Here is a 23,062-nt window from a genome sequence, read left to right as displayed (position 1 = left end):
CATAAAGGCAATAAACCAACTGGCCTACAGAACCATCTTTAACTTATAGACAAATGAGTATTAAAATTAATTTATAATGTAAACTTTTACGACCCAGGGGTTCAAAGTTGTCACTGGTGATTTCAGCACACATGATTCTAATCTGCTGAATTATTTAATTAACTCAGATATAACCAAATATAATCATCTTATGTAAATATCTTCTCAAGTATCTATGATACTGCTAGTCAGAAGAAAAAGGTCAGTATACCTAGAAAAAAAAATAGGCCGGTGATTGTGAGAGAAGTGCTCACGAGTGCCAATTTACCTTTTCCCAAGAAAATATATGTTCAATAATGACCAGAAGTCCATGTAGTGCAAGTGGCAAAGACAGGTGAAGAGAAGTTTTCTTGACTAAAAAATTCAAAACAAGATTCTATTTCATCCATTTGAGCTGAGATTCCAGTTGAAAAACTAAGCTAGAATTCAAAAAAAGTTCAAAAAAGAAAAAATATATTAATTTCAGAAACCGCTGTCCATTATCAATATTCCCTGGAGTACATGTATGAATAAGTAATCAATCAACTGCAGCATCACAAAAACTAAAACCAACTTGTCAACAAGAATGCCGCACTAAAGGTAGAAAGTACAACAACATAATAAATCAGTAATATCAATTTCATTATAGCTTCCCATACCAGAAACAGAAAGAGAATGTTCGCCACAACAGGTTACAATTGTTACAGAGGCTATAATGATACCATATTGCAACTTCTACACTTTACGAGCCAAGGTCCTCTGCTTGGTTGCATGCTGGACCACTTTTTCCTCCACCGGAAGACCTTTCCGCCTCCTTACAGCATCGATGAGCTTCCTGGCTGTATTCTGTGGCACACTGGAACCATCTCCATATTCTTCAATTTCCTCCTCTGTTTTGGGCACAAAAAATGGATCCTCCAGAAGTGGTTCCCAGTGACTGAGAACAAGTAGAGCACTTGATGCTCCAGATGTCCATCTTCTCAGCTCATCTGCAAATCCAAAGCTTTCTGCAACTGGAACGTATGCATGTACAGTGAACAATGGTGATCCTTCCTGCATTTCTTCCTTGATGACTCTAGCTCGCCTTCGAGCAAGCACTGCATACATGGATCCCAAGTGCTCTGTGGGAGTATTCAATTCACAGAAGTACAATGCTTCAACAAGCCTAGGTTTCCTCTGCAGTACAGCTGTCCTGCAAGCCTCCTTAACAGCTGTCATAACTTGTCCTGTGAACATGCCATATTGCTCTACTTGCTGGATTGAAATATTATCCTCATTCGATTGTCTGTCAATGGGAGATATGAAAGCCTCAACAACAAACGCCAAACCCCACATAGGTTCATCACACAAAGGACCAGCCGATGTAGCTAACTGAAATCCAGACAAAACACTGCTCTCTAGACTTTCTGCTTCTCCAAACAACATTTCATCTGCTGCTATAGGTGATGATTCTCCAGTTGTATCATTGCTGTCACCCACATCACAAAAACCTAATCTATCAGATACATAAGGGAAGCCCTTGATAAGAACAGAACCTTCTATGCTCTTTTCCCTGCCTGGAGTAAACAGAATGTTAGGACCAACCTGTCTAGGACCCAACGCCCATATCCTCTTTAAAAGTGTTCTCCATAGTGTCCTATATTTCTCAACCCGATCTCTCTCCATCTCACTAGTTCCGGAGGAAAGATCATTATCTATAGCATCCATCATTCTTTTCTTGAGTGCTTCAATTGGATTCTCATCTTGGACAATGCTACCCCTCAAGGTTTCCAGACTTTTCAAAGCCTGTTTAGATTTACCTCCTATTATATCTCCCAGCAGTTCAGAACTTTCATCCAGAAGCTTAGTCAGAGGTGTGGGAAGTCTCATGACCTGTACACGGACAACACACCTACCATTTGGTGTTGTTTTCTCCACATAGTCGGAACTTCCACTAAACAACTTCAAGTTCTCCATAGTATTACTCATCTCGCCCTCAATTGTCTCTTTATAAGACACGAGGGGAGGAGAGACTTCCAAACTCACCTTTGCAAATCTCTCCTTTAGATCTTTTACACATCTCTCCAGATGAACTTCCCCTGCAGCAGCAAGGACATGCTCCCCTCTAGCAGAAACAGTGACCTCAACAAAAGGATCTGCCCGATTTAACAGGCGCAGTCCTTTCATTAGTGCACCCATATCAGCAGGATCGGATGGCTCAATTGCAACTTTCAGTGTGGGTGCAACTTGGAAAACCATGCTGGAGAAAGGCCAGGAATTAATTGTTGACGAAAGTGTAGCACTCTTCAATATGTGCTGGCCGAGCCCACGTATGGCAACAATATTCCCTGCCTTCGCGGAGGCAACAGGCTTCAGTCCTTGCCCCATCATTAGATACAAAGACTGCAAGACAGCTTCCTGGACATGCTTCTGCTTTGATTCTTCCTTCAGTGGATCATATAAAGCAGAGAGGACAAAAACCCTCTGTCCAGCAAAGAGAACCCCACTAAAGATCCTGGCAAATGCAAGGAAGCACTCTCCTGAATCATTCTCATCTATAGAGTTGTTCAGAATCTCTCCACGAGGAAGCATCTTTACAGGAACAGCAAACATTTTAGAGACAAACGCAACACATGGTGCAGTAAGGCTGGAATTACAAGCCTCAACAGATTTCCTCACAAGTTCTGCTTCATTAAGCACATCAGAGCTATCTGCATTCTCAAAACTGTCTCTTTTAGGCAGCAATCTTGATATCCGGAAAGACTGAGCAGCAGCAGGGTCAGGCATGCACTTGACTACCATAGATAAGATTGTATCTGACAATGGAAGCCAACGGCTCAATACAGCTTGAAGCACAGCTTTAGAATCCTTATTTTGAAGTTCACGCGAAGGAATAGATAAATTGAAAGATTTGATAACCTTCTCAAGGACTCCTCTATTACCATCTGATTCCAAAGTACTCTGATAAACTTGCCAAAGTGGCTCCAGAATAAATTGCACAAACATAGGCCTAGCCTTCGCTGTACTGCTTATTCCTTTCTTGCCCACAATCATCTTAGTCTTGGCATTGAAATAGTGAGGCCCCCATAATGCCTTTTGCAGCGCAGCTGAGCTCGCTCCAAGCTTAGAAGCATAGAACTCTGCAAAGTCATATACCCCAAATCCCCATCCGTCAAGGGCACAGGCAAATATAACATTTCCTTTTTGAGGTTGAAAAGTATCCTCCTCATCCTCATCTATGAACTCATAATTCTCTTCACCTGCATCACCAGATGGAGCCACTGAAAGCATGGAATCCACATCTGATAAATACTTTTCAGAATGAAAAGCACTAACTATGCCATTAACCTCATGGATAATCCTCAATAACCTATTATAAGCTTCCATGGGACTCAATCTTAACTCACATATGAGCCGATCGACCTTATTCAAAACTAAAGATGGTGTCAACTTCTCAATCCATGCTTGGCGTAATACAGCATGGGTCTGAATATGAACACCCTCCACTGCATCCACTAATATTAATGCACCATCACTCAACCGTGCAGCAGTAGATACCTCACTACAGAAATCCATGTGGCCTGGTGAATCTATTAAATTAATGAAATACCTTTTGAATTGGAGGGCAATGGACGAGCTCTTCATAGTGATAGCACGCCGTTGTTCCTCATCCAAGTAATCCATGAATCTGAGTTTACCAGCTTGCTTTGGGTGTAGCACACCTCCACCATAAGAAGCAATTAAATGGTCTGCAAGAGTAGTCTTGCCATGATCAACATGTGCAAGTATGCATATGTTGCGAACTAGATTGTGGTCACTTTTATTATCACTGTTTGATGAATCATCACTATCCACGAAGGACTGCAACAGAAAAGGAAGGGTGCAATAGCTTGTAACTAATATTCTCATATCATAATCAGAAACGAAAAATGATACAGGACAACTTTGACATAAACATATTATATATGAAGACTAGTAAGCTGTATATCAAGTCAAACGGATTTGACAGGAAGCTTTGATGATTTCAATCTCTACCTGTTCCTCGGTGGCATAAACTGAAGCTTCAGATATCTTCTCACTGATCTCAGCCATCTCCTCTGGAAATATGTTTCTCAAGTGTTGTGTTTTGATTTGCTCAAAGTTCACTGCTTTGGAAAGCCCAATCTCATCAATTTAGTGTTTAGTATATCTAAACAGAAGTAAATCAGGAGTTAGTCATAGGATTCAAATAAATAACCACAAGTAAGCCGTGCTCGCACAATAACAACAACAAACACATTTAACTCACGAGCGGCGCACTGCAAGACCAAAGAGAAGAAGGAAAATAATAATAATAATAATAAAAAGAAATCAATACTCAAGGAAGGTTAATAAAATTGCTTCTTCCATGAAAACATCATCCATCGGAAACCAATTATTTTCCAACACTTGTTGAGTGAATTCCTGCTATTCATTCTAAGGAGGAACTCCCTCCCTGAAGATATTGATAAAAGAATCACTTTTTAATGCTACAGGCAACTAAACTACTGGCCACAAATCGATATAAAGCACAGCCATAAAGATACAGAGAGAGAGAGAGAGAGATCAAAAAGAATGAAAGACATTAATACAAAGGAGCATTTCATTGTTATTTGATTACCTTGTATTGAAAATTCATCGGCATTGAAACCGCCTTCTACCGGCCGAAGGAAAAAGGTTTTTACACTGTTTTACTTTTTTCCCTTTTTGTTTCTGTTTGGTGTTTGGTGTATTATTTTCAAATTCTGATGCTGCTACTTGCTAGTGCTACTCAATAGTCATCTGATCATGTTTTGTTGGGCTTCATATGAAAAGGCCCATCTGTGATCGGACCTCAACGAAACAGCTTTCACCCGACAACGATTAAAATATTTCTTTTTCTTTTCTTTCTTATTAAAAAAAATGTATGTCAAATACAAATTTGTGGAACAAATATGAAAAAGGTAAAGATACCATTAATGTCACGTTGTTTATATATATATATGATGGGTATGACCCAAAAGAAGTTGATTCAAGAAAAAATGTTAAGTCCAAATAAGAGTCCACAAGCCCAGAAGAGGGGCAGCCTGCCCAAATCGCCATGCTTGGCTTAAGAAGAAGACCTCTTACAATTCGGTTCGACCCAGAGGGAAGGCCTATTCGGCTCAGCCCAAAAGACCCCCCCTCCCCCTGCACCAAAGTCCAGTAGAGAAGTCTGCTTTGTTGAATCCGACCAAGGGAGGAAGCCTAATCCGAGGGCCTTCCAAGCCAAGCTCGAAAGTGGTAAAATAAACCTTCAAAATTATTAAATTAAAGATATTTCTTTGAGGAAAGTTTGCATGTGAGAATTTATTCAGTGAGGGGATACTCCCTTGGGGCAGAGCTTATATTCTGAGGGGGATGCCCCCATGGTGCAGGATTTTTTTGAGGAGGATGCTTGCCTCGGGGCAGGATTTATTCCTTGAAAACGTTTAGATGGAGTAGGTCCTTGTCCTCTTGTTCCTTGCTTTTTTAACCAAGGACAACGTTCTTGTACTCCCTAGCCTCCTCCAAGTTAATTCATTGTTCAACTAGTGCTAGGACATTGTAAAAATTGCAAGGGGGCTTCTTAGTTAAGGACTTGAAGAAAATCCCCATCTTGTGCGTAAAAGTACAAATTAGTGTCTTAGATGTTGCAGTAGGGACATCTAGGGCCGCAAAATTAAAGCATTAAAGACATACTCCCTCAGGGATTCCCCTTCTCTTTGTTGTATAGAAAAAAAGGCTCGTGATTATCTTTTGACATCATTTATTACTGACAAATTGATGGAGAAAGAGGAACAAAATACTTCGAATAATCGGAGGATCCCAAGGGCAATTGGTTGAACCACTGTTCGGCCAACCGTGTGAATGTGGTTATGAACACACGGCATTTAACCCAGCAGTGTAATAGTAGAGAAAGGCAATATTCTCAAAGTAAGAGAGGTGCTCCTGTGGATTCATGGTTCCGTCGTACTCAAGTAGGTCGGGCTCCTTCTAGTTGAGGGGGAGTTCGTCTGCCATGATCTCTCCACTGAAGGGCATACTTTGCTGCATCTCCGAGGGCATTCCCATTATTCGATACTGGATATCTTAGAAGCCATTCTACAGGCATCCTAGATGTGCGAGCCACTTAGGAGAGACTTGTGCTAAAATCACACGCATCACATATGTTCAATTAAAAAATTATACTAATTTTGAAAATACGCATTGACCTAGAATAAAGATGATAATACTAAAAACTATAAATTCCAAAATAAGATAATATTGATACATGTATATAAAGTCACTTATTATATTTTTGTAAAAAACTATTACAATTTTAAAAATACGAGGTGAGTTAGAATAAAGATAATCATTCTGAAAATTACAAAGATAATCCTCCCTGCCCGTAGCTATTGAATCCATATATGTCCATCTCTTAATTTGTTGCAAAGCAATGTACGGGCTACGCTTCGTACCTTGTCATTACTCATTAGATTGTGATGTGATGTGAATTTAGGATTATGAGCCCAAACTCACTCCACACACATGTTATTTAGTTTTCAAAGTTTCCCTTTCCAATTAATCATCGATCGCCTTTGTTGACCGTTTCTATGTATAATTCTTTTTAATCTGCTCCAATGAAACTATATTTTAATTAATTAATCATTCTTCAAATCTAATTAAACATTAATCTTATTACAATCCAAACTCAACTCTCACACATATATGCGCTAATTATTTAATTAATACTATTTTTTTCCCAACTTAATTCCATACATCTCTCATCATCATGATCATCTAACTAAAAGTAATTGGTGATGATGAGGAGAAGAAGTGATCATCAAATTTACATTACATGACGACCATGATGATGATGATCATGTCTTTGTTAATAACATGGCTTCATCGTTAACTTCAAAATTAATATCATCTCAATTAATATCCCACCTACCTAATTAATTATTAACGAGAGAGAGAGAGAGGGGATGGTATTGGTGATGGTGATGGTGATGGTGATGGTGATAAATTAAAAGTCATAATAGTCTAATTGTACTAATAAAATATATGTAGTTGGCTGTCTTTATATTATTATTGGAAGAAGGAAAAGGAGAATGAAGGGAATAATTTTGTGTCATACTTTATTATTTTTGTAGTTGACCCACATCTCAAAAGGGGACAATCAGAAATGTGAAATATTGCAATACAAATTTGCATGTAGTTGGAAACTAGATGGATGGACTTGGAGGAGGTAGGAGGAGCGGGAGCCACCACCGGAACACACACACACACTGCTTTATTGTCAAAAGTCTACTTCCTCTTCGTCAACTCCTCCTCATCACCACCACTTACATTATATTACTACAACAAATTAAAGAAAGAATCCATTCCAATTTCTATATATCTCCCTCCTCCCTGCAGCACCTGAATCATTATCTGCATCTTCTTTTTTTCAAACAGTGATAAAGCTGCAATTATTGATCTTTATGGCCGGCGGAGAGGGAGCTTCTTTGGAGTATACCCCGACGTGGGTGGTCGCCCTCGTATGCACAGTCATCGTTGCCATCTCCTTGGCTGCTGAAAGACTCCTTCACTACGCTGGCAAGGTCATCCATGATTCCTACTACTGTCTCTCCCTATCTTTAATTAAGCTAATGATAACAATACTTCATTTTCCATACATTTATCTGATTCTTCTTCCAGTTCTTGATCAACAAAAAACAAGGACCCCTTTTTGATGCCCTCCTGAAGATTAAGGAAGGTATGCTTGATTGCTTATGTGTGTTTTTTTTGTGTGTGTCTGTACTTGGAACCTTTACTTTTAATAATTTGATGATGAGGATGTTGCAGAGCTGATGTTGCTGGGATTTATATCCCTGCTGCTCACTGTGTTCCAAGGAAGAATCAGTACAATTTGCATAGCCAAGCACTTGACAGATGACTGGCTACCTTGTAAGAAGGAAACAGATAAACACGATGGTGGTGGAAAACCCATTGCTCACTTTCAGACTACCCTTTTCCCTTCCCTTCTCCCCCACGTCCGCCACCTTCTTGCAGAAGCAGGACCATCTGATTCTGATGCCCCAGGCCACTGTCAAAAACAGGTCTTTTTTTACTACTATCTTCGCACACCTACTCTTTTACTTGAAATCATTACAATCAGTTACAGGGGAGATCATTTGTGGTTAACCATTTTTTTAATCTCTGCATATATACTGCTCTGTGGATCTCATAACAGTCGGACAACTCCTTAATCCATTGCTCTAACCCACAGCCTTAAACAGACATAAAAATGAAGCATGTAAGGCTTTCATGTGTTGGATTTTGCCCAACTCATAGGCCACTTCAAAGAAGAAAGAGTTGACTCTATGTTGCTATGGTTTCTGATAATTGACGCACACATACATATAACAAATGTGCTCAACTGTTGTCTTGCTTATTTTTTTCGGATTTTCAGGGTAAAGAGCCATTATTGTCTCTCGATGCGCTGCATGACCTTCACATTTTCATATTTGTGCTAGCTGTGGTGCACGTCGTTTTCTCTGCTCTAACGATTCTGTTTGGAAGCCTAAAGGTACTAATTCCTTTTGCATTTAATATTTTCCTGCTTTTTCCATCCATCACATATAGCTTCAATTAGATTATGCATTTTCACAAGCATAATCTGTATGATGATGTGCACTGCAGATTCGTCAGTGGAAACAATGGGAAGATTCGATCCAGAAAAAGGAACATGATCCTGAAGGTATTGCGCATTAAGATTGTCATCTGATGGTTTTAAGTGTACATAATGCTCATTCATTAGTATCCAAATTAACAGTACTTTTCGCCTCAATCGCTGTCTTTTAAACTAAGTTAGTCCTAAGAATATAGCAATGAAATATCCATTAGGATCCAGCAGATGGGATATCACCTCAACAGGTCAAGTAATAATGTTATAGCCTGAGTCGTGTATATCTGCTACAACTGTTTGATCTTTGAGTAATGTTTTTGGATATAGTCTTCCTGTTATTTAGATATCTCGTCCTCAAAGATGGATATATATAGACATCTCGTATTAAGTCTGCCCTGATTTGTAGGACAAGGTTGTGTCTCCAAACAAAGATGAAATTTTCAAGAGCATTGAGCAGTAACATTATGTTTGCAGATCAAAAAACGACCACAGTTACCCATGTTCACCAGCATGACTTTATCAGGGGAAGGTTTCGGGGCATTGGAAAAAATTTAACTTTCTTGAGTTGGGTGGTAAGTCTCATTTCCTGAAAAAACCAATTCTCTCTTCCAAGATATATCATCCGTGGGACTATATACGTATCAAGTATAAACTGATACTGATCGGCCCTTTTGATCTTCAGCATTCTTTTCTAAAGCAATTTTATGGATCTGTTGATGAATCAGATTATACCACTCTCCGACGTGGCTTCATCATGGTAGTCAGCTATTCAATATACACGAGTTCTTTTACTGTAGAATTCCTACCATACTGTTGTGTTGCTCAGTTTCTGAGATTGTTACCTTTCAGAATCATTACAGGGACAATCCAAAGTTCAATTTTTACAAGTACATGGTCCGTGCTCTTGAAACTGATTTCAAGAAAGTTGTTGGAATAAGGTGAGTAGTTGCTAGTTACACTCTCTCCTTATGTCGTCATCTAAATTCAAACTGATAGGCACTAGTCATCGGCCAATGTCTTCAATTTTTTTTTCTTTATCCATAAGCCTCAATAATCTTGTGTCACTTGCAGTTGGTATCTATGGATTTTCGTGGTAGTTTTCTTGTTGTTGAACGTTCGTGGTGAGACACTTATCAACCCTGAGTTTTATCTTCTGTATTCTGATTTTTACATTTCATTTTTCATACTGAACGTGATCGTACATCGTGCAGGTTGGCATGCATATTTTTGGATCGCTTTCGTCCCGTTGATAGTAAGTAATCCTAGTTTTCATTGACAGCTGCTCCATTGTCAGTAACTAATACCAAGATTTTGTAAATAGCTTTTGCTTGCAGTGGGCACTAAATTGGAGCATATTATCACCCAATTGGCGGAAGAAGTTGCCCAGAGGCATGTAGCTGTTCCAGGGGAATTGGTGGTTAAACCTTCAGATCACCATTTCTGGTTCAGCAAACCACGCCTAGTCCTTGTTCTGATCCACATAATTCTGTTCCAGAATTCTTTTGAGATTGCAATTTTCTTCTGGATGTTGGTAATATACTGTCATTCATCTCTATCGGAATTGGAAACATGGTATAAACTTATGCATCTCATTCTTGAGTAATACATTCTGGTTCATGATTGATAGGTTATGTTCCAATTTGACTCCTGCATCATGGGGCACAGTCGTTATATTATACCCCGGCTCATAATAGGGTACAAATTACCCCCCCCCCCCCCCCCCCCCCCCCCCCCCCCACCCCCCCCCCCTCTCTCTCTCCACACACACAGACACAATTTGAAGAGTTGGAGAACAGGTGAATGATCTAATGCATGCATTTGGTTCGACTTATAATAGGGTGCTGGTGCAGTTCCTTTGCAGTTACAGTACACTACCACTGTATGCAATTGTTGCACAGGTATGACACCACCGTAGAATTACAAATTCTTCTATAATTGGATGAATACAGCCTGAAACTTTTCTAACTTGTTTCTAATTTCCTATTGAAGATGGGAAGCTCATTCAACAGGGCAATTTTTGAGGAACACATACAAGAGAAGCTTACTGGATGGGCTCAAAAGGCAAAGAGGAACTACAAGGGGCAGAGAAAAGCAATGGGTGGGGCTGGCTCAAGCCAAGTGGGCAACAAAGAGTCTCCTTCCCCAGCTGCACCACAAGCCAAAGGCCTAGAAATTGAAACTACTAGTGTCTCAAATGATTAGAAATGAGCATCCCCTGTATCAACATCCAGACATGATTCTTACAGAGTAAATCATACTTGTCATAATACGGATAGCACCACACAATATGTTCGTTGTCTATAATTGTTCATCATACAATTTTCTCCACTGCCTAAATGCACCAGGCTCGATTCACAGTCTAATACCAACTTATACTTTACACACTGCTCAATACTCTGTTTCCCAGGAACTCGTATTCTACATGTAATGTACACATAACTTATTTCATTGACCAATTATATGAAATGTAAAATCATATACAAAAATATCAAAGATTGAACTCGTATTGTACATTATTAATTTACGTAGCAGTAAAGTATTTTCAGTATTTTCTTTCCTCTAACAGAGACGCAAAAATTGTACTGCTATCAAACTAGAGAAGTATTACCAAAAGATGACATCAATCTACACAAAACCCGATACATTAAAGCACACCACCATTAATGAATACAATCCTGTTCCGTCATAACCTCGACTCCATGGAGTTAGAACATATGAATAAGATTTGCTGCTAGCTATCTAGACGCAAAAACAATCGTAATCACACATTTATTTGTGCTCCTTATAATTGTTTCAGCTTCATTTCAACAAGTTCAATGCATCGGTAGAGAACCAACTCAACAGGGTTCAAGGCGCATATTGTATCACATGCTAGGTTATCATAATCCTTTTGGCTTTCTGCCATAGTTCCTGTCACTAACGTCCGCAGTGGGAGAAACCATTCGTTGTAGGCCTTCTGCAATTTGCCCTTGGACAGTATTCCAGTAGAGTTAGAATTCCCTGTCTCATAACATGGATGATATCAGAACGAATAACTTAATATACATTTAAATCAGTCAAGTACTTCAGCTTAAAGACACATGGCAGGAGTTACCTGAAATTTATAATTAATATGTAAGCAAAACGATAATAAAGAAGGGAGGGGGCAAATTAAATGAAATAAATACCATAAAGACATTCATCACATGCGGATCTTATGACATAAGATTTCCCTATTTACGTATCAAGTAACCCAATGTTAGGCAATGATTATGCATGTAACGTGTTCATAATAGCCACACAATCAACTTGCAAACTGGTAAATTAACAACTATCTTCACAGAAGTCCATAATATTGAACAAATAAGAAATCAAATAAAGCAAGCAACAAATCCAAAGAGTTCCCGTTACCTGATGACTCGGTAATCAGAATAAATCTATACAGATTAAGGGCAGATAAAACCTGCGGCATAAAGAAAATAAGAGATTGATTAGTCAATTGCAAGAAAGTTTATTGCATTAGCAAGAAATCACATAGACAGGATCAATTAGCGTCAGGACTAACACCAAAATTCAGCACAGACAGAATCGATCTCACCAAACCCTGACAAGGAACATACAAGCCATGTTCCCTCACCTAATGCTTGTTTAGAGATCCAGAATTAATTCAAACAAATATGTCAGAGAATTAACAGAAAAGTTCTGAAGACGCCAGACCTCTTTGTAACCTTTTAGAACATTTCGAAAAAATGACAAAATGTCCAACCAAAAGATCCTCCAAAAAGTAAGAATATAGAACAAAGTTCCAAACTCATTCCAGTGCTTCAGAGATTTATGAAACACAGTTGTCCTCTTTGATCAAAAGTGTTTGTCTGCATGAGTAGTAGGAGCTAATTCTTTTCAACACTATTTTCAGACTCTATCAAAATAGTTAAATACATTTGGTGATTTGAACACCTCCCCTCAATTGCGCTTGCTCACATGTATGTGCTAGGTGCCTGAATTCTTCATTGATTCAATTCACTCACAATCTTTATTAAAATTGTTCAATAGTTTGTGGTTTGAAACCCTGATAATTTCTCATGAGGAGCTATCAGAAAAACAAAAAGGCACCTTTTAGCTGAATGAATTGTGGAAAAAGTGAAATTAAGCAACAACCTGGGTAAAGTTTATGAAGAAAGAATGACAACTGAACTGGTAAAGAATTCTAGAAACACAAATTGCACTTTTAAGGGAAACAAGCATATGATATAAACAACATCAGATGGCAAGGACAAACCTGATTGCACAAGATATAAAGAAACACAAAACCATCCATTTAATAGAACAAAAATAATTATGAAAAGGTCCGCAACTGATCAAACTGATGATATGAAGATGAGTAACAAAAATAAACTCATCATAAAAAGGAATTAGACCCTTAAATTCACTTAAACAACAAAGGGTCCAATTGAACAAATTCTGTAATCTAAAAGTTTGAAGATGCCTTTGATAATTGAGTTTGAAGATGTTCCTTGATAGTTGAGTTTTACATTAATCCCCCAACCCCTTCACTATTCTTCTTTTCCTTTCCAAGAGCAATCTAAAAAGTCCAACTGAAATAATTCTTCCAAAAGCACTTTGAAACTCTTACACGTTCATGGCAGACAAAAAAAGAATTATAGCATAAGAATGCTTGTACAAGAGTTTACAATATTAGAATTAGACTGAAGATGTCATAGACACATATGAAAAGAAGGGGGAAATAAATAGATACTAGATATATAGACAGATAGCACAGACATTAGAGAGAGAGAGAGAGAGAGAGAGAGAGAGAGAGAGAAATTTACAGCATCACTGGACTGGGGAAGAGATGGAGGTCCACCTTTTGGAGGTCTGAGAACCACCTCCACCAATTCAAGCACAGATGGATTCCAAAATCCTGTAGATTGACTAACTTTACTATTTAGGACAGCATCGGCTGATGAATTTCTTTCAATTTTTCCCATGCGCATTTCCTCTTTGACACAATCTAGGAGTATCCCAATCTATGACACAGAGTATCACATATTTCCAACATTAAATTTCTCAGCCCAACAGGCTTAACAGTTGTGGGTACTACTAGATAAGTATTTAAGGGCTTACCATAGAAGAAGAGTCGCTATTCTTTAACAATGCCCTTAAGACGTCAAATCTCAGAGAAATTGGTATGTCTGCAAGCACCTGGTTTTAGAAACAACAAGTTGAATACATGAAACAAAGAGAAAATTATGTAAGACTTCACTAATAGGCCATGCAAGAGAACAAGATTCAATTAACAGCTCTAAGATGTACGAAGGGATACATTACCATAGGCTTCATTGTGAAGATAAGAACAACTAGTGAATTCACCACAATCAGCAAACAACAAAAACATCAAATGATGTTAAGGTCTCTCCGGGCTTCAATAATTAACAAAAGGATAAAAGATAAGCTTAATGATTTGAAGCTCCTAAATATTAGTACTTCTGATAAGCTGCAAAGTTAGGACAGAGAAAGAAAAACTGGCTTTTGTTACATTAGGAAGTCTACACTGTTTGTTCAGAAAATTTAGCTTAGTAAAAGAAGAATAAGAAAGCAGAGAGATATCCATACTCCAGGTGACGTTAAGACGATAGCTTTATATGAGGGCATATAACAATAATGTTAGCAAATAAATATATTCGGGACTAAAATTGATTGTGCAGTACCTTCAACCTCACTCACTAGTTCATCTGAAACCATTGACATGAACCATCTACCCCAAACATTCTTCTTTGTTGTATTTTCAGATTTCCAGTCCCTTTCCCAACCTCCATGACAATGTTCACATATATTGACTCTTGAGTGAGGAATCTCATACCATGCTGTTTCAGATGCTCAAGTGGTAAAATTAAGTTTCTTAGATGCTCAAGCAATAATTATCCTTCTTTTCATTCTTCTCTTAAGTCACTTGTTTATTTAACCTAGGATTCCTGCTAAGGATGAAGCGACCTGTAGTGCATATTATAGGTGCAGCAGTTCAGCCAACAAAACCAATAATCAGAGCATTACAACATCATTTCACAACCACTATTGCTGAAGGAACCAGCAAAACAATTTTCATATAAACACTATCAAAACTTCAAAGTAGCTAGCACTAAACCTTTCTTACCTTTTTGAATGCACTAAATGCATCCTTCCTTAATGCAGAATCTGGAGCATACATGATGACCATTTCAACAGCCTAAGAGTGGCAAGCGAGTCAAATTGTTAGACAAACTGAATTTTAAAATTGTGAAAAAGAAGAACTTAGGAGATGGAAAAACCTGCAAACTGGTGTAAAAAGTTGGCATATACACTGAATAGTCTACATGGTCATCATGCGAGTGTGATACAATGCCATCCAAGACTCTTAGAAGGAATCTAATACCGTGCTGCTTTAATTCCCACGGCAGGTTGGCACAAGAGAATATATACTTCAACATACCTATTGCTTCACATCTTCTAGCCCAGTTACCTTGAAGTTCCATTATGACAACGGGCAAATCGGCTTTCGCAGCTGTACCAACCTCACTAGCCTTGTAACCCCAAATTACTGGATCAAGTTTGTAGAGAGTAAATAAATGTTATTTAGGTCAATGTTCAGGCAACTAGCAGTATCAAGTAACTAAAAGTATAAAGATATCAATTACCAACCTGCAAGTGCCGCTCCAAGCTTAGCTTGAGAAAAGCAATCCATACCATCCTTGCTATCATCTATACCATCAATCAGAAAGGACTCTTACTAAATGTACTATTCAACAAGGATGCAAGTAGACCACACCAAAGTTATATAAGCAAATACCCCCAAAAATGGCTAAAAACTTGCAAGTGCTAACAGTATACCTTCAACAACTAGTTTATAGATCGTGTCAACCTCACATCCAGTTATCAGACCAACATAAGACAATTCACAATGTTGAAGGAAGTCTGATAACTCCACCACCACTGAAAGACATTTCAATATGTCGCTTGGAATTCCAAATGAAGCAAGAGCCTGCATATCAAGGATGATTTACAATCACAAACAAGCTGGCATCAAAGTCAGTTAGACACAACTTAAAACAGCTGAAATTGGAATTTCACTTTCGCAAGAATTGTCCACCATGATCTGCAAGACATATAGGCCTAATAAAGCACGGAGTTTCTTCTTGTCCTCTCCTTCCTGCCATAGGAAGTGAAGATATAGTTGAGAATTTGGTTTGGATCCAGGAGCAAAACTAATAACAGGATGGTCACGGACCAGGTTTACACAAATTGATCTTATCGAGTATGCAATCCCAATTGCTCTATGGAATAACTTCTCATGATCTGTATCTTCATCATCCGACGTAGAACACATGGTCTTTAAAACATTCAGAATAACCGGGACGGCAGACTTCACTTGCTGATAGTGCCGCCTCTGAATTAAAACAAGAACTGGAAGCAGAAACACATGAAGAAATTGAATATATATCTATATCAAAGGAATATCATTCAGACTCTACATTTCAGGTATAAAAACGCATCAAGGAAAATGCATCGCCTTAGATGACAAATAGCAAATGACGATTATGCAGAATATAACTTGCACGTCTTTTCTCATAAATAAGCAAGAGTCATCCCCATTATTCATTACACTAGTTTATTCGTCTTCACATATTTTTTCCTAAATTTTAAAGATAGTCATCATTACATACCCTGGCATAAGACAATAAAATATACTCCATATAAATACCTTTTGATAACCCACCAAGAAGAGGAATAAAGTAGCCAGGAACAGTGAACAGCTCATTTGGAGAACCTATTGCCTGAAATTTTGAAATGAACAAATGTAAATTATTTGACAAGATGAAAAGACAAATGCAAAGATTGATAAGAGAAGGCAGCAACACATATGTTCCACCGTTTGGTCTAAGGAAAGTAACAAACACCTTCCCTAGGACATTAAGCATCAATTAATGACAATCCAGCAACTTAAGCTTTGTCCTGATCTACTGGTAAAAGCTGTGAGAATTTTCTTGTTCATAAATCTCTGACCATGTTGTTGATTTCTTATCTTTGGTTCATATCATTCTTCAACATTTTCATTCAAATTGTCAATTTAGATAAGTCTCTTGTAAAGTTATGGCTTGCAGTTCCAAGTTAGTTTTTCAAGAAGAAAGTAGAGTAAGGGACATTAGGGAGTATACTATATTTCCTCATTCCATCTATTGCTAGTGGTCGGCCTACAAAGATTAACAGTTTTAATCTGTACTTTGATTCTTTTGACATTCAACAATATATTGGAATCTGCTTCATACTAACTGCACGGACATCCTTCCTTTGGAAGGATAAACATGCACTCAAAGTTATATTAAACACTCCCAAGCTGCAAAATTTAATGAATGGTTTACAAAATACGAACTAATTATACTCGCTTCTCCAACAAGTAGAAGGGAATAGCAAGTAGTGGCACTTTATAAGGGCCTGTTGCTTGCTTTTATTGCTTCAAACCAGTCTAATTTTTGTTTGCTTCACACTTGGTAGGCCTATAAATAATTCTTGGTCGTTATGCAGTTAAACGGTTTTCTGGATACTTTGATCACTCCATTCTACTGTGATTTTAAGTCACAAGGTCATTTCTACCTCATATTATAGTACTCAAATTACCAAATCGATATTTTTATTTTGATATCTTTAGATCCTAATGCTTTGCAAATTTGCTCTTAAACAAATAAAGCAGAACCATATGTTAGCTGGAAAAAGATTAGTAAAACCTCTTCATAAACCTCAAAACTGTAAACTAGAAAAATTTTCCAGATAGATTTGAGCAAGAGAACAACGCCATGCAAAGTATCATTCAAAAGAAAAGCCTCTTTGAGCAATTTTTGGTTGGTAGTACTGGGAGGAGGAGAAATAAAAAATCAGAGTATATACCTCACAGAGGATGGAAAGCATATCGCGTGGACTACATCTCTGAATAAACCAATAAACTAAATCTTCAGCAATCTCCAAACACTTGGTGGATACACAAGCAAACCTCGCCACCGCCTTGGGCAACTCAAATGCCAACGCATCAATAACCTCCTAAATAAATGGATCATTTGGCAGTAAATAAAATAGATAAATCATCAAAATTCAAAACCTAACACCAACATTTGAAAGAAGCAAATACATGTATGTACCTGTTTAACTGCGGGTGAGGCTATGTATTGGTGAATTTGAGTGAGAATCTCAACCGCGATTTTCTCAGGATCCTCATTTTCACGTTCTCTCGAGACTAGAGAATCGGAGATTGAATTAAGGAAATTTACTAGCTCCGCGATTAATTCCTCTGAATTGTTATAATCACCGGCTTCAATGGACTGCTTGCACAAGAAAAAGAAATTAGCGAATTGATGCGTGAAACATTGCACAGAGTTGATGTATATATGTGTGCAATGTACATATTACCTTGGAGCATGAGGCCAGAGTTTGATGGAGAGTAGCTACCATAGCATCACTTGCTGCAACCATCGTGAAACCTCTCTTGCTTTCTCTCTCAGTCAACTCAGTCTGCTAAATCATACGGATACCGTTCTTCCCCTTTTCTTTTTTCTTTTTCTTTTTTCCCCCAGTAAACACAATATGGTGGTGTAAAGACAAAAATGTCATTAGTATTAAAAACTATAGAATATCGTATAGATTGGTTTTCAATGAAAAAAGAAGAATCATGAACTAGTTATGCCTAAATTATGTGTTTTTTTTTTTTTTTTTTGCTCTTTTTCCCTTCATGAAGGCATATTTTTTATAGCATGAAGTGCAATTTTGATTTGCAAATTACTTTTATTGAGTTTAAATATTATAGAATTTTTGAAGGAGCAGTCTCCTATTTAAAAATGCATTCATCCCATGTGATTCAAAATAAAATAATACTTTTGTATCTTATACAATCAACCATTAAGAAGCAAATTTGGTATCAACATTTTGCAAACTTGAAAATACATAAAACTAAAATTTGTTTAATTTGAAATTCAATTATTAGATAATTTGTTGGTGGGTGGGGCAAATTGATTTTGAGAAGAGAAGACTTGCTAAGTTATATTATATATCGTAAGAATAAAAGAAAATGCGACAAAGTATATGTTATTATATTATATTATATAATTAGCCATATTTAATTTTGTGGAAATATAAAGTTTAGAGCGAATATGATTACAATATTTAGTTAGCAACAAATATTTAATTATGCAAGGATGGTGACTACTGACTATTATTATTGAGAGTTGTGTGTATGCCAAGACAAGACAATGTGCTTTCTTAAACATAAATAAAGGCTTGAATTGAAACTACTAAATGTTGGTGTGGGGTGGATGTGGGTATGGGGCAAGCTGTAGTCCCTGCAAGTCTGCGTGCAATTGCTATCCCTTTTTCAATTCACAGGGGATTTTAATTGCAAACTAGTAGCACAAAAAACGAAAGAAGTAGAGTAATATAAGGGGAGGCGGCACTGCAGGGCAGGCGGATGGATTGCTCCCAGTCCCTTGAAAGAAGGGGAAATGATTGGAATTGGAATTGGAGTGCAAGCCAAAAATTTTACATTAATAATAGCAACTTTTTATTATTAACCAGAGAACAGAAACACAAATAACATACCCCCCCCTCACTCAATCCCTCAGCCTCACCACCATCCACCCAAACTAATACCCAACCCCACCCCACCAATTTCTTTCCTTTCTCTCCCCACTCTCAATTATTCATTCATTCAGGTATTGCACCTCTCTCCCTCCCTCCGTCTTATCATACATTTTCTGTATTTTTGTTCATTCAACCTCTTCCCTTCTTTTGATTCGTTTGTATCAACACGAGATTTTGTGCGTGTCAGCTTTTTCCGCTTTCCTTGTTCCTTTTCTTTTCTCTTTTTCAATTATGGTTCGTTTTATTGAGGTCATTTTGTTGCTATTCGTTCTGATTATTTTAATTTTTATGAATTTTTAGGGTTCTGCCGCTGGTGATCCATTTCTGCAAACCTTGAAGGAGGTGAAGGGTTTTGGGCATTTTCTAAAGCTTTTCACCTGATTCTGGGCTGGAGTGCAAAGCTGACATTTCTTCTGGAATCTCTGATGGGTTTTTGCTCTTCTGTGAATTTCTCCGTTTTATACATTTAGTTTTATGAAAAAAAAAAATAACAATAATAATAATTGGAGAAAAAGGGGTTTGATCTCTGAATTGATACTGTGTTGGTGGTTTTGGATTGTGGACGGAAATTCAATTACGTGCTCATAATAAGAATTCTGGATTTGGGGCAGTTATCAGGTGAGGGATTATCTGAATTTGTTGAGTTATAAGGTGGCATTGAGCGTTGGATTTTCTCAAGTAGTTGAATGGGTAATACCTGAATTCTTGAGATCTCTTTCTGGTGATAAACTAAACAAAAAGGGGAATCATATTAGTGCTTTTGGTTTGTCAGTTAGGTTAGGTGCTTGAGACCGAAATGGAAACAAAGAAAGTGTTCTTTTTGGGAAGGGAAACCGACTCCAACAGTGAAATCGGAAGCCAAGACTTAAATATTGGGGATGACATTAATATGGAAGAGCCTCAGTGTGCTGAAGTTGAAATGATGGGAATGGAAACCGCTGAGGCTGGAGTATCGAGTCTTAGCAATGAGATAGAACTTGGGACAGAGATTGCAGGTTTTTGTTCAGAGAAGAGTGATGGAGGATGCCATGGCAATGTGATTTTCTCAAGAGAAGCTCCGCTTGTAATTAAGGAAGATTTGAGCACAAGTGCTTGTAGTTGTGGTGCTGAGAAACTTAAATCCAAATTGGCTGCTTATGATTCAAAAAATGGGAAAAATGATAGGAAGCTCAGTCGACAAGATAGAATTGAGTTAGGACGGTTGTTTCAGGGGGCTGTGTGTTCACATGATTGGGAGCTTGCTGAAAGCCTGATATTTTTGGCAGACCCGCAGACTCTAAATGATGCACTGTGCATTTCTTTGGATTCAATCTGGTTCTTGAGCACACAACAAGAATTTTATGGAATCACTGGAATAATCAACAAGATCATTGCTCATGGGGCATATGACTTCACTCGAGCTGCACTTAGGACTTCATTTCTTGCTTCTTGTGTCTCTGCTTGTCAGAGTCAAACAATGAGCCTCGCGGACACGGTGACTATGATGTCACAAAGGTATGAGGCTTCCACATTGTGTATATTAATAATTATATTTTCTTTATCTCTACACTTTTGTATTCTTTAAAAAAGATGTAAACCTGTTTTCATGTTTGTCCTGTTTGTAGTAAGATGAATACAGGTAATCACAGAAAATCACATGGAGAGAGATGAAGATCCAGTAGTTCGAATCTGTTGGGAAATTGTATCCAATTACCGAGAATAATCCAAATCCATGAAACTTACAATGAACTCAATCCCAGTTCTCTCTTCATAAGGATCTGTTCGAGTCTCACTTGCACATAACCTACAATGATATAAATTAGATGAAAACTCAACCATAGGCACATAATTACGTAAGCGAGCATGTTAAAGTCAAATTATAACTGTTTGTATTTATATGTAAATATGTTTACATGATTAACACAATTTAACTCTATCATGCTTTAAAGCCCATTAAACGCCAACTTTCTGTGATCTTCTCAAACTAATTTGACTTTAAGCAGTCAGAAAATTAACAGGCCTTTCAGCATTATCGAAATGACCAATTATGCAAGCATCTTTCAAGTTTCAACACAAAACAAGTGCTACTACTAGTGTTATCAAACGTTCTCTCATTCCCGGATGCCTCTGTAATCTAGCGCGTACCCATTTTCTCCCCAGAAAAAGCACAAATTTCATGCTTCCACTGAAAGTCTGCACAAAGCTCGTGTTAGTTGAAGAGGTGGTTGAAATTACCACAAATGTTACTGATAAGATCGAGAAATAAAGTTTGAATAGTTGTGAAATAGCACATTTTGGCATTGTCATCTTGAAGAATCAACAGTAGTTGAAGAGAAAATTATTACGGTCTAGGATGCTGCCCTAGTTTATTGTGATGGCCCCACATTTTTTTTCCTGTAGCATTGTATATATGTTTAGCATTTGTAATGAGGCTTTTCTCCCTCCCATTCTTGCAGGTTGAGTGAAAGGCTTCAGGAATGCAGTGGTGATGAAGTTCTAAAAGCAGAGGCAGGTGCCAAGGTTCAGAAATTTACTGAGTGGGCTCTTAAATGTATAAGTTTCCATTCTCGTTCCCAGGGTAATCTAAACAGAGTGGGCCATAAATCTGCTCTTGAGATCCAACTACAATTATCTGCTTTCAAGACCTTCCTCGATCTTGTCGGCAACCATCTTACTGGGAAGGATTTCTCCGAAGCATTTGATGCAGCTTGCTTCCCTCTTACGTTATTTTCCAGTGCATTTGATAATGGTTGGTCATCAGGTATATCAGCAACTGCAATCCAAGGATTGTTGGGCATGCTGGTTGAGGGGGGTGCAGATAATGTTAACCAATGTTTTCTGGAGGCTTCACGCTTTGGGAGCACAGAGCTTGTTCGCATTTTATTGCAGGTATCTTGTTTTGGCAGGCTTGTGATTGATCAATGCTTTTGCACAAGTTCTTCATGAATTTCTGTGTCCATAGACTCCATAAAACCTGTTGATTCGTTATATTCAGGAAATCAGGGCTACATGGTGTGGTACCTGCTTATTTGTAATTTTGTACTGGATGCTTTATGGTGTGAAATTTCCTGGTAATATGTTTGTCATTTAAGAAGAAATGGTGTTGGTTGAATTTGGTTTGTGTGCCAGTGTAGCCAATAGTCTTCCATCGCTTAAATGGTATGGTATCTTAGTCATGTTATCACCTCCTGCTTTATGTTAATATACGTTGTAAAGTGGACATTAATATAACTGATTTTGCCTCTGTAAGCTGAAGTTTTTGAAGCATGCGACTGCTTTCTCTCATTCCTTCTCATATTTCATATATAGTTACAGCTTTTGCTTTTAGCATCGTTAACTAGGCTGCATCTTGCTAACATGTTTACCTCAATTTGGGATGCTATTAGATTGCTCAACGGAATAGCTTGGATGTGGATGTTGACCTGGCCCTGGGATTTGCTTCTCATTACGGTAAAATTGGCACTATGGAGTGTCTAGTGGAGGAGGGCAATGCTGGGGCTTTCTTGGGGCCTTTAATGAGAGCCGCGGAGAGGGGTTGCATGCCAGTTGTCGAATGGTTTGTTCAAAGGGGTTGCCGAGACATGGAACTTTGTCTCGCTCTTACGGCTGCCACATCAAGCAGTCAAGTAGAGGTAGCAGCCCATCTCCTCCCTCACGTGCCCGAGCACGTTCTTGCCGCCCTTAGTATTGAAATTCTCAAGGCTGCTGGTGAAAGAAGTAGCAGGTCTCTTGAAGGGGTATCATTACTGCTCCGTTCAGATTTCTTAAGTGATACTGCTG

The 23,062-nt window shown here is 38.1% G+C and overlaps 4 protein-coding genes across 9 annotated transcripts in view; 2 read left to right on the top strand and 2 right to left on the bottom strand.

The window, feature by feature from the left end:
- On the bottom strand, window positions 496-4,763 carry LOC105167179 (elongation factor-like GTPase 1). 4 transcript variants are annotated; one of them, XM_011086786.2, is made up of 3 exons: window positions 4,637-4,763; window positions 4,033-4,186; window positions 496-3,858 (listed from the first exon to the last, which is right to left on the bottom strand). In XM_011086786.2, the coding sequence occupies exons 2-3, from the start codon at window positions 4,087-4,089 to the stop codon at window positions 754-756; spliced, it is 3,162 nt and encodes a 1,053-aa protein (XP_011085088.1). In that variant the 5' UTR covers window positions 4,090-4,186; window positions 4,637-4,763; the 3' UTR covers window positions 496-753. The 4 variants fall into 4 exon arrangements, with proteins under 4 accessions (XP_011085088.1, XP_011085089.1, XP_011085090.1 ...); XM_011086787.2 differs by lacking the exon at window positions 4,637-4,763 and adding an exon at window positions 4,355-4,598; XM_011086788.2 differs by lacking the exons at window positions 4,033-4,186; window positions 4,637-4,763 and having other exon boundaries at window positions 496-3,512; window positions 3,608-3,749.
- On the top strand, window positions 7,165-11,031 carry LOC105167178 (MLO-like protein 1). Its single transcript, XM_011086784.2, has 15 exons — window positions 7,165-7,246; window positions 7,456-7,601; window positions 7,699-7,756; window positions 7,846-8,099; window positions 8,453-8,569; window positions 8,683-8,740; window positions 9,143-9,240; window positions 9,351-9,425; window positions 9,518-9,606; window positions 9,740-9,789; window positions 9,880-9,920; window positions 9,990-10,199; window positions 10,296-10,363; window positions 10,506-10,566; window positions 10,658-11,031. The coding sequence occupies exons 1-15, from the start codon at window positions 7,228-7,230 to the stop codon at window positions 10,868-10,870; spliced, it is 1,557 nt and encodes a 518-aa protein (XP_011085086.1). The 5' UTR covers window positions 7,165-7,227; the 3' UTR covers window positions 10,871-11,031.
- LOC105167177 (aberrant root formation protein 4) lies at window positions 11,128-18,244 on the bottom strand. 2 transcript variants are annotated; one of them, XM_011086779.2, is made up of 14 exons: window positions 18,080-18,244; window positions 17,812-17,991; window positions 17,564-17,713; window positions 16,383-16,455; window positions 15,909-16,084; window positions 15,756-15,830; window positions 15,512-15,662; window positions 15,323-15,382; window positions 14,953-15,221; window positions 14,799-14,870; window positions 13,772-13,849; window positions 13,477-13,674; window positions 12,059-12,110; window positions 11,128-11,668 (listed from the first exon to the last, which is right to left on the bottom strand). In XM_011086779.2, exons 1-14 carry the CDS (start codon window positions 18,140-18,142, stop codon window positions 11,451-11,453), a joined length of 1,815 nt encoding a protein of 604 aa, XP_011085081.1. In that variant the 5' UTR covers window positions 18,143-18,244; the 3' UTR covers window positions 11,128-11,450. The 2 variants fall into 2 exon arrangements, with proteins under 2 accessions (XP_011085081.1, XP_011085082.1); XM_011086780.2 differs by having other exon boundaries at window positions 15,771-15,830.
- Window positions 19,085-23,062, top strand: part of LOC105167175 (ankyrin repeat protein SKIP35) — a 4,890-nt gene continuing 912 nt past the window's right edge. The window contains exons 1-4 of one of the 2 annotated variants that reach the window (XM_011086778.2): window positions 19,085-19,374; window positions 19,604-20,797; window positions 21,739-22,171; window positions 22,669-23,041. In XM_011086778.2, coding sequence (XP_011085080.1) covers window positions 20,100-20,797; window positions 21,739-22,171; window positions 22,669-23,041 — 1,504 coding nt within the window. In that variant the 5' untranslated portion in view covers window positions 19,085-19,374; window positions 19,604-20,099. Of the gene's footprint in view, window positions 19,480-19,603; window positions 20,798-21,738; window positions 22,172-22,668; window positions 23,042-23,062 lie in introns of both variants that reach the window. The other variant, XM_011086777.2, reaches the window with a different exon arrangement.

The sequence above is a fragment of the Sesamum indicum genome, linkage group LG7, assembly GCF_000512975.1.
Source record: "Sesamum indicum cultivar Zhongzhi No. 13 linkage group LG7, S_indicum_v1.0, whole genome shotgun sequence".
Classification (NCBI taxonomy): domain Eukaryota; kingdom Viridiplantae; phylum Streptophyta; class Magnoliopsida; order Lamiales; family Pedaliaceae; genus Sesamum; species Sesamum indicum.
The sequence above is the reverse complement of the archived record's forward strand: the minus strand, read 5'-3'. Positions and strand labels throughout refer to the sequence as shown.

Excerpts from the sequence above, each read along its gene's own strand:
- LOC105167179 (XM_011086786.2), bottom strand. The coding sequence starts at position 4,089 with ATGGCTGAGATCAGTGAGAAGATATCTGAAGCTTCAGTTTATGCCACC. Across the intron at positions 3,859-4,032 it reads TTTATGCCACCGAGGAACAG|TCCTTCGTGGATAGTGATGA; the intron begins GTAGAGATTGAA and ends TTTCTGTTGCAG.
- LOC105167178 (XM_011086784.2), top strand. Across the intron at positions 7,602-7,698 it reads TCCTTCACTACGCTGGCAAG|TTCTTGATCAACAAAAAACA; the intron begins GTCATCCATGAT and ends TTCTTCTTCCAG. Across the intron at positions 9,241-9,350 it reads TAACTTTCTTGAGTTGGGTG|CATTCTTTTCTAAAGCAATT; the intron begins GTAAGTCTCATT and ends TTTGATCTTCAG.
- LOC105167177 (XM_011086779.2), bottom strand. The coding sequence starts at position 18,142 with ATGGTTGCAGCAAGTGATGCTATGGTAGCTACTCTCCATCAAACTCTG. Across the intron at positions 16,456-17,563 it reads TGCTTTCCATCCTCTGTGAG|GCAATAGGTTCTCCAAATGA; the intron begins GTATATACTCTG and ends TCAAAATTTCAG. Across the intron at positions 14,871-14,952 it reads CTTTTTACACCAGTTTGCAG|GCTGTTGAAATGGTCATCAT; the intron begins GTTTTTCCATCT and ends TGCCACTCTTAG.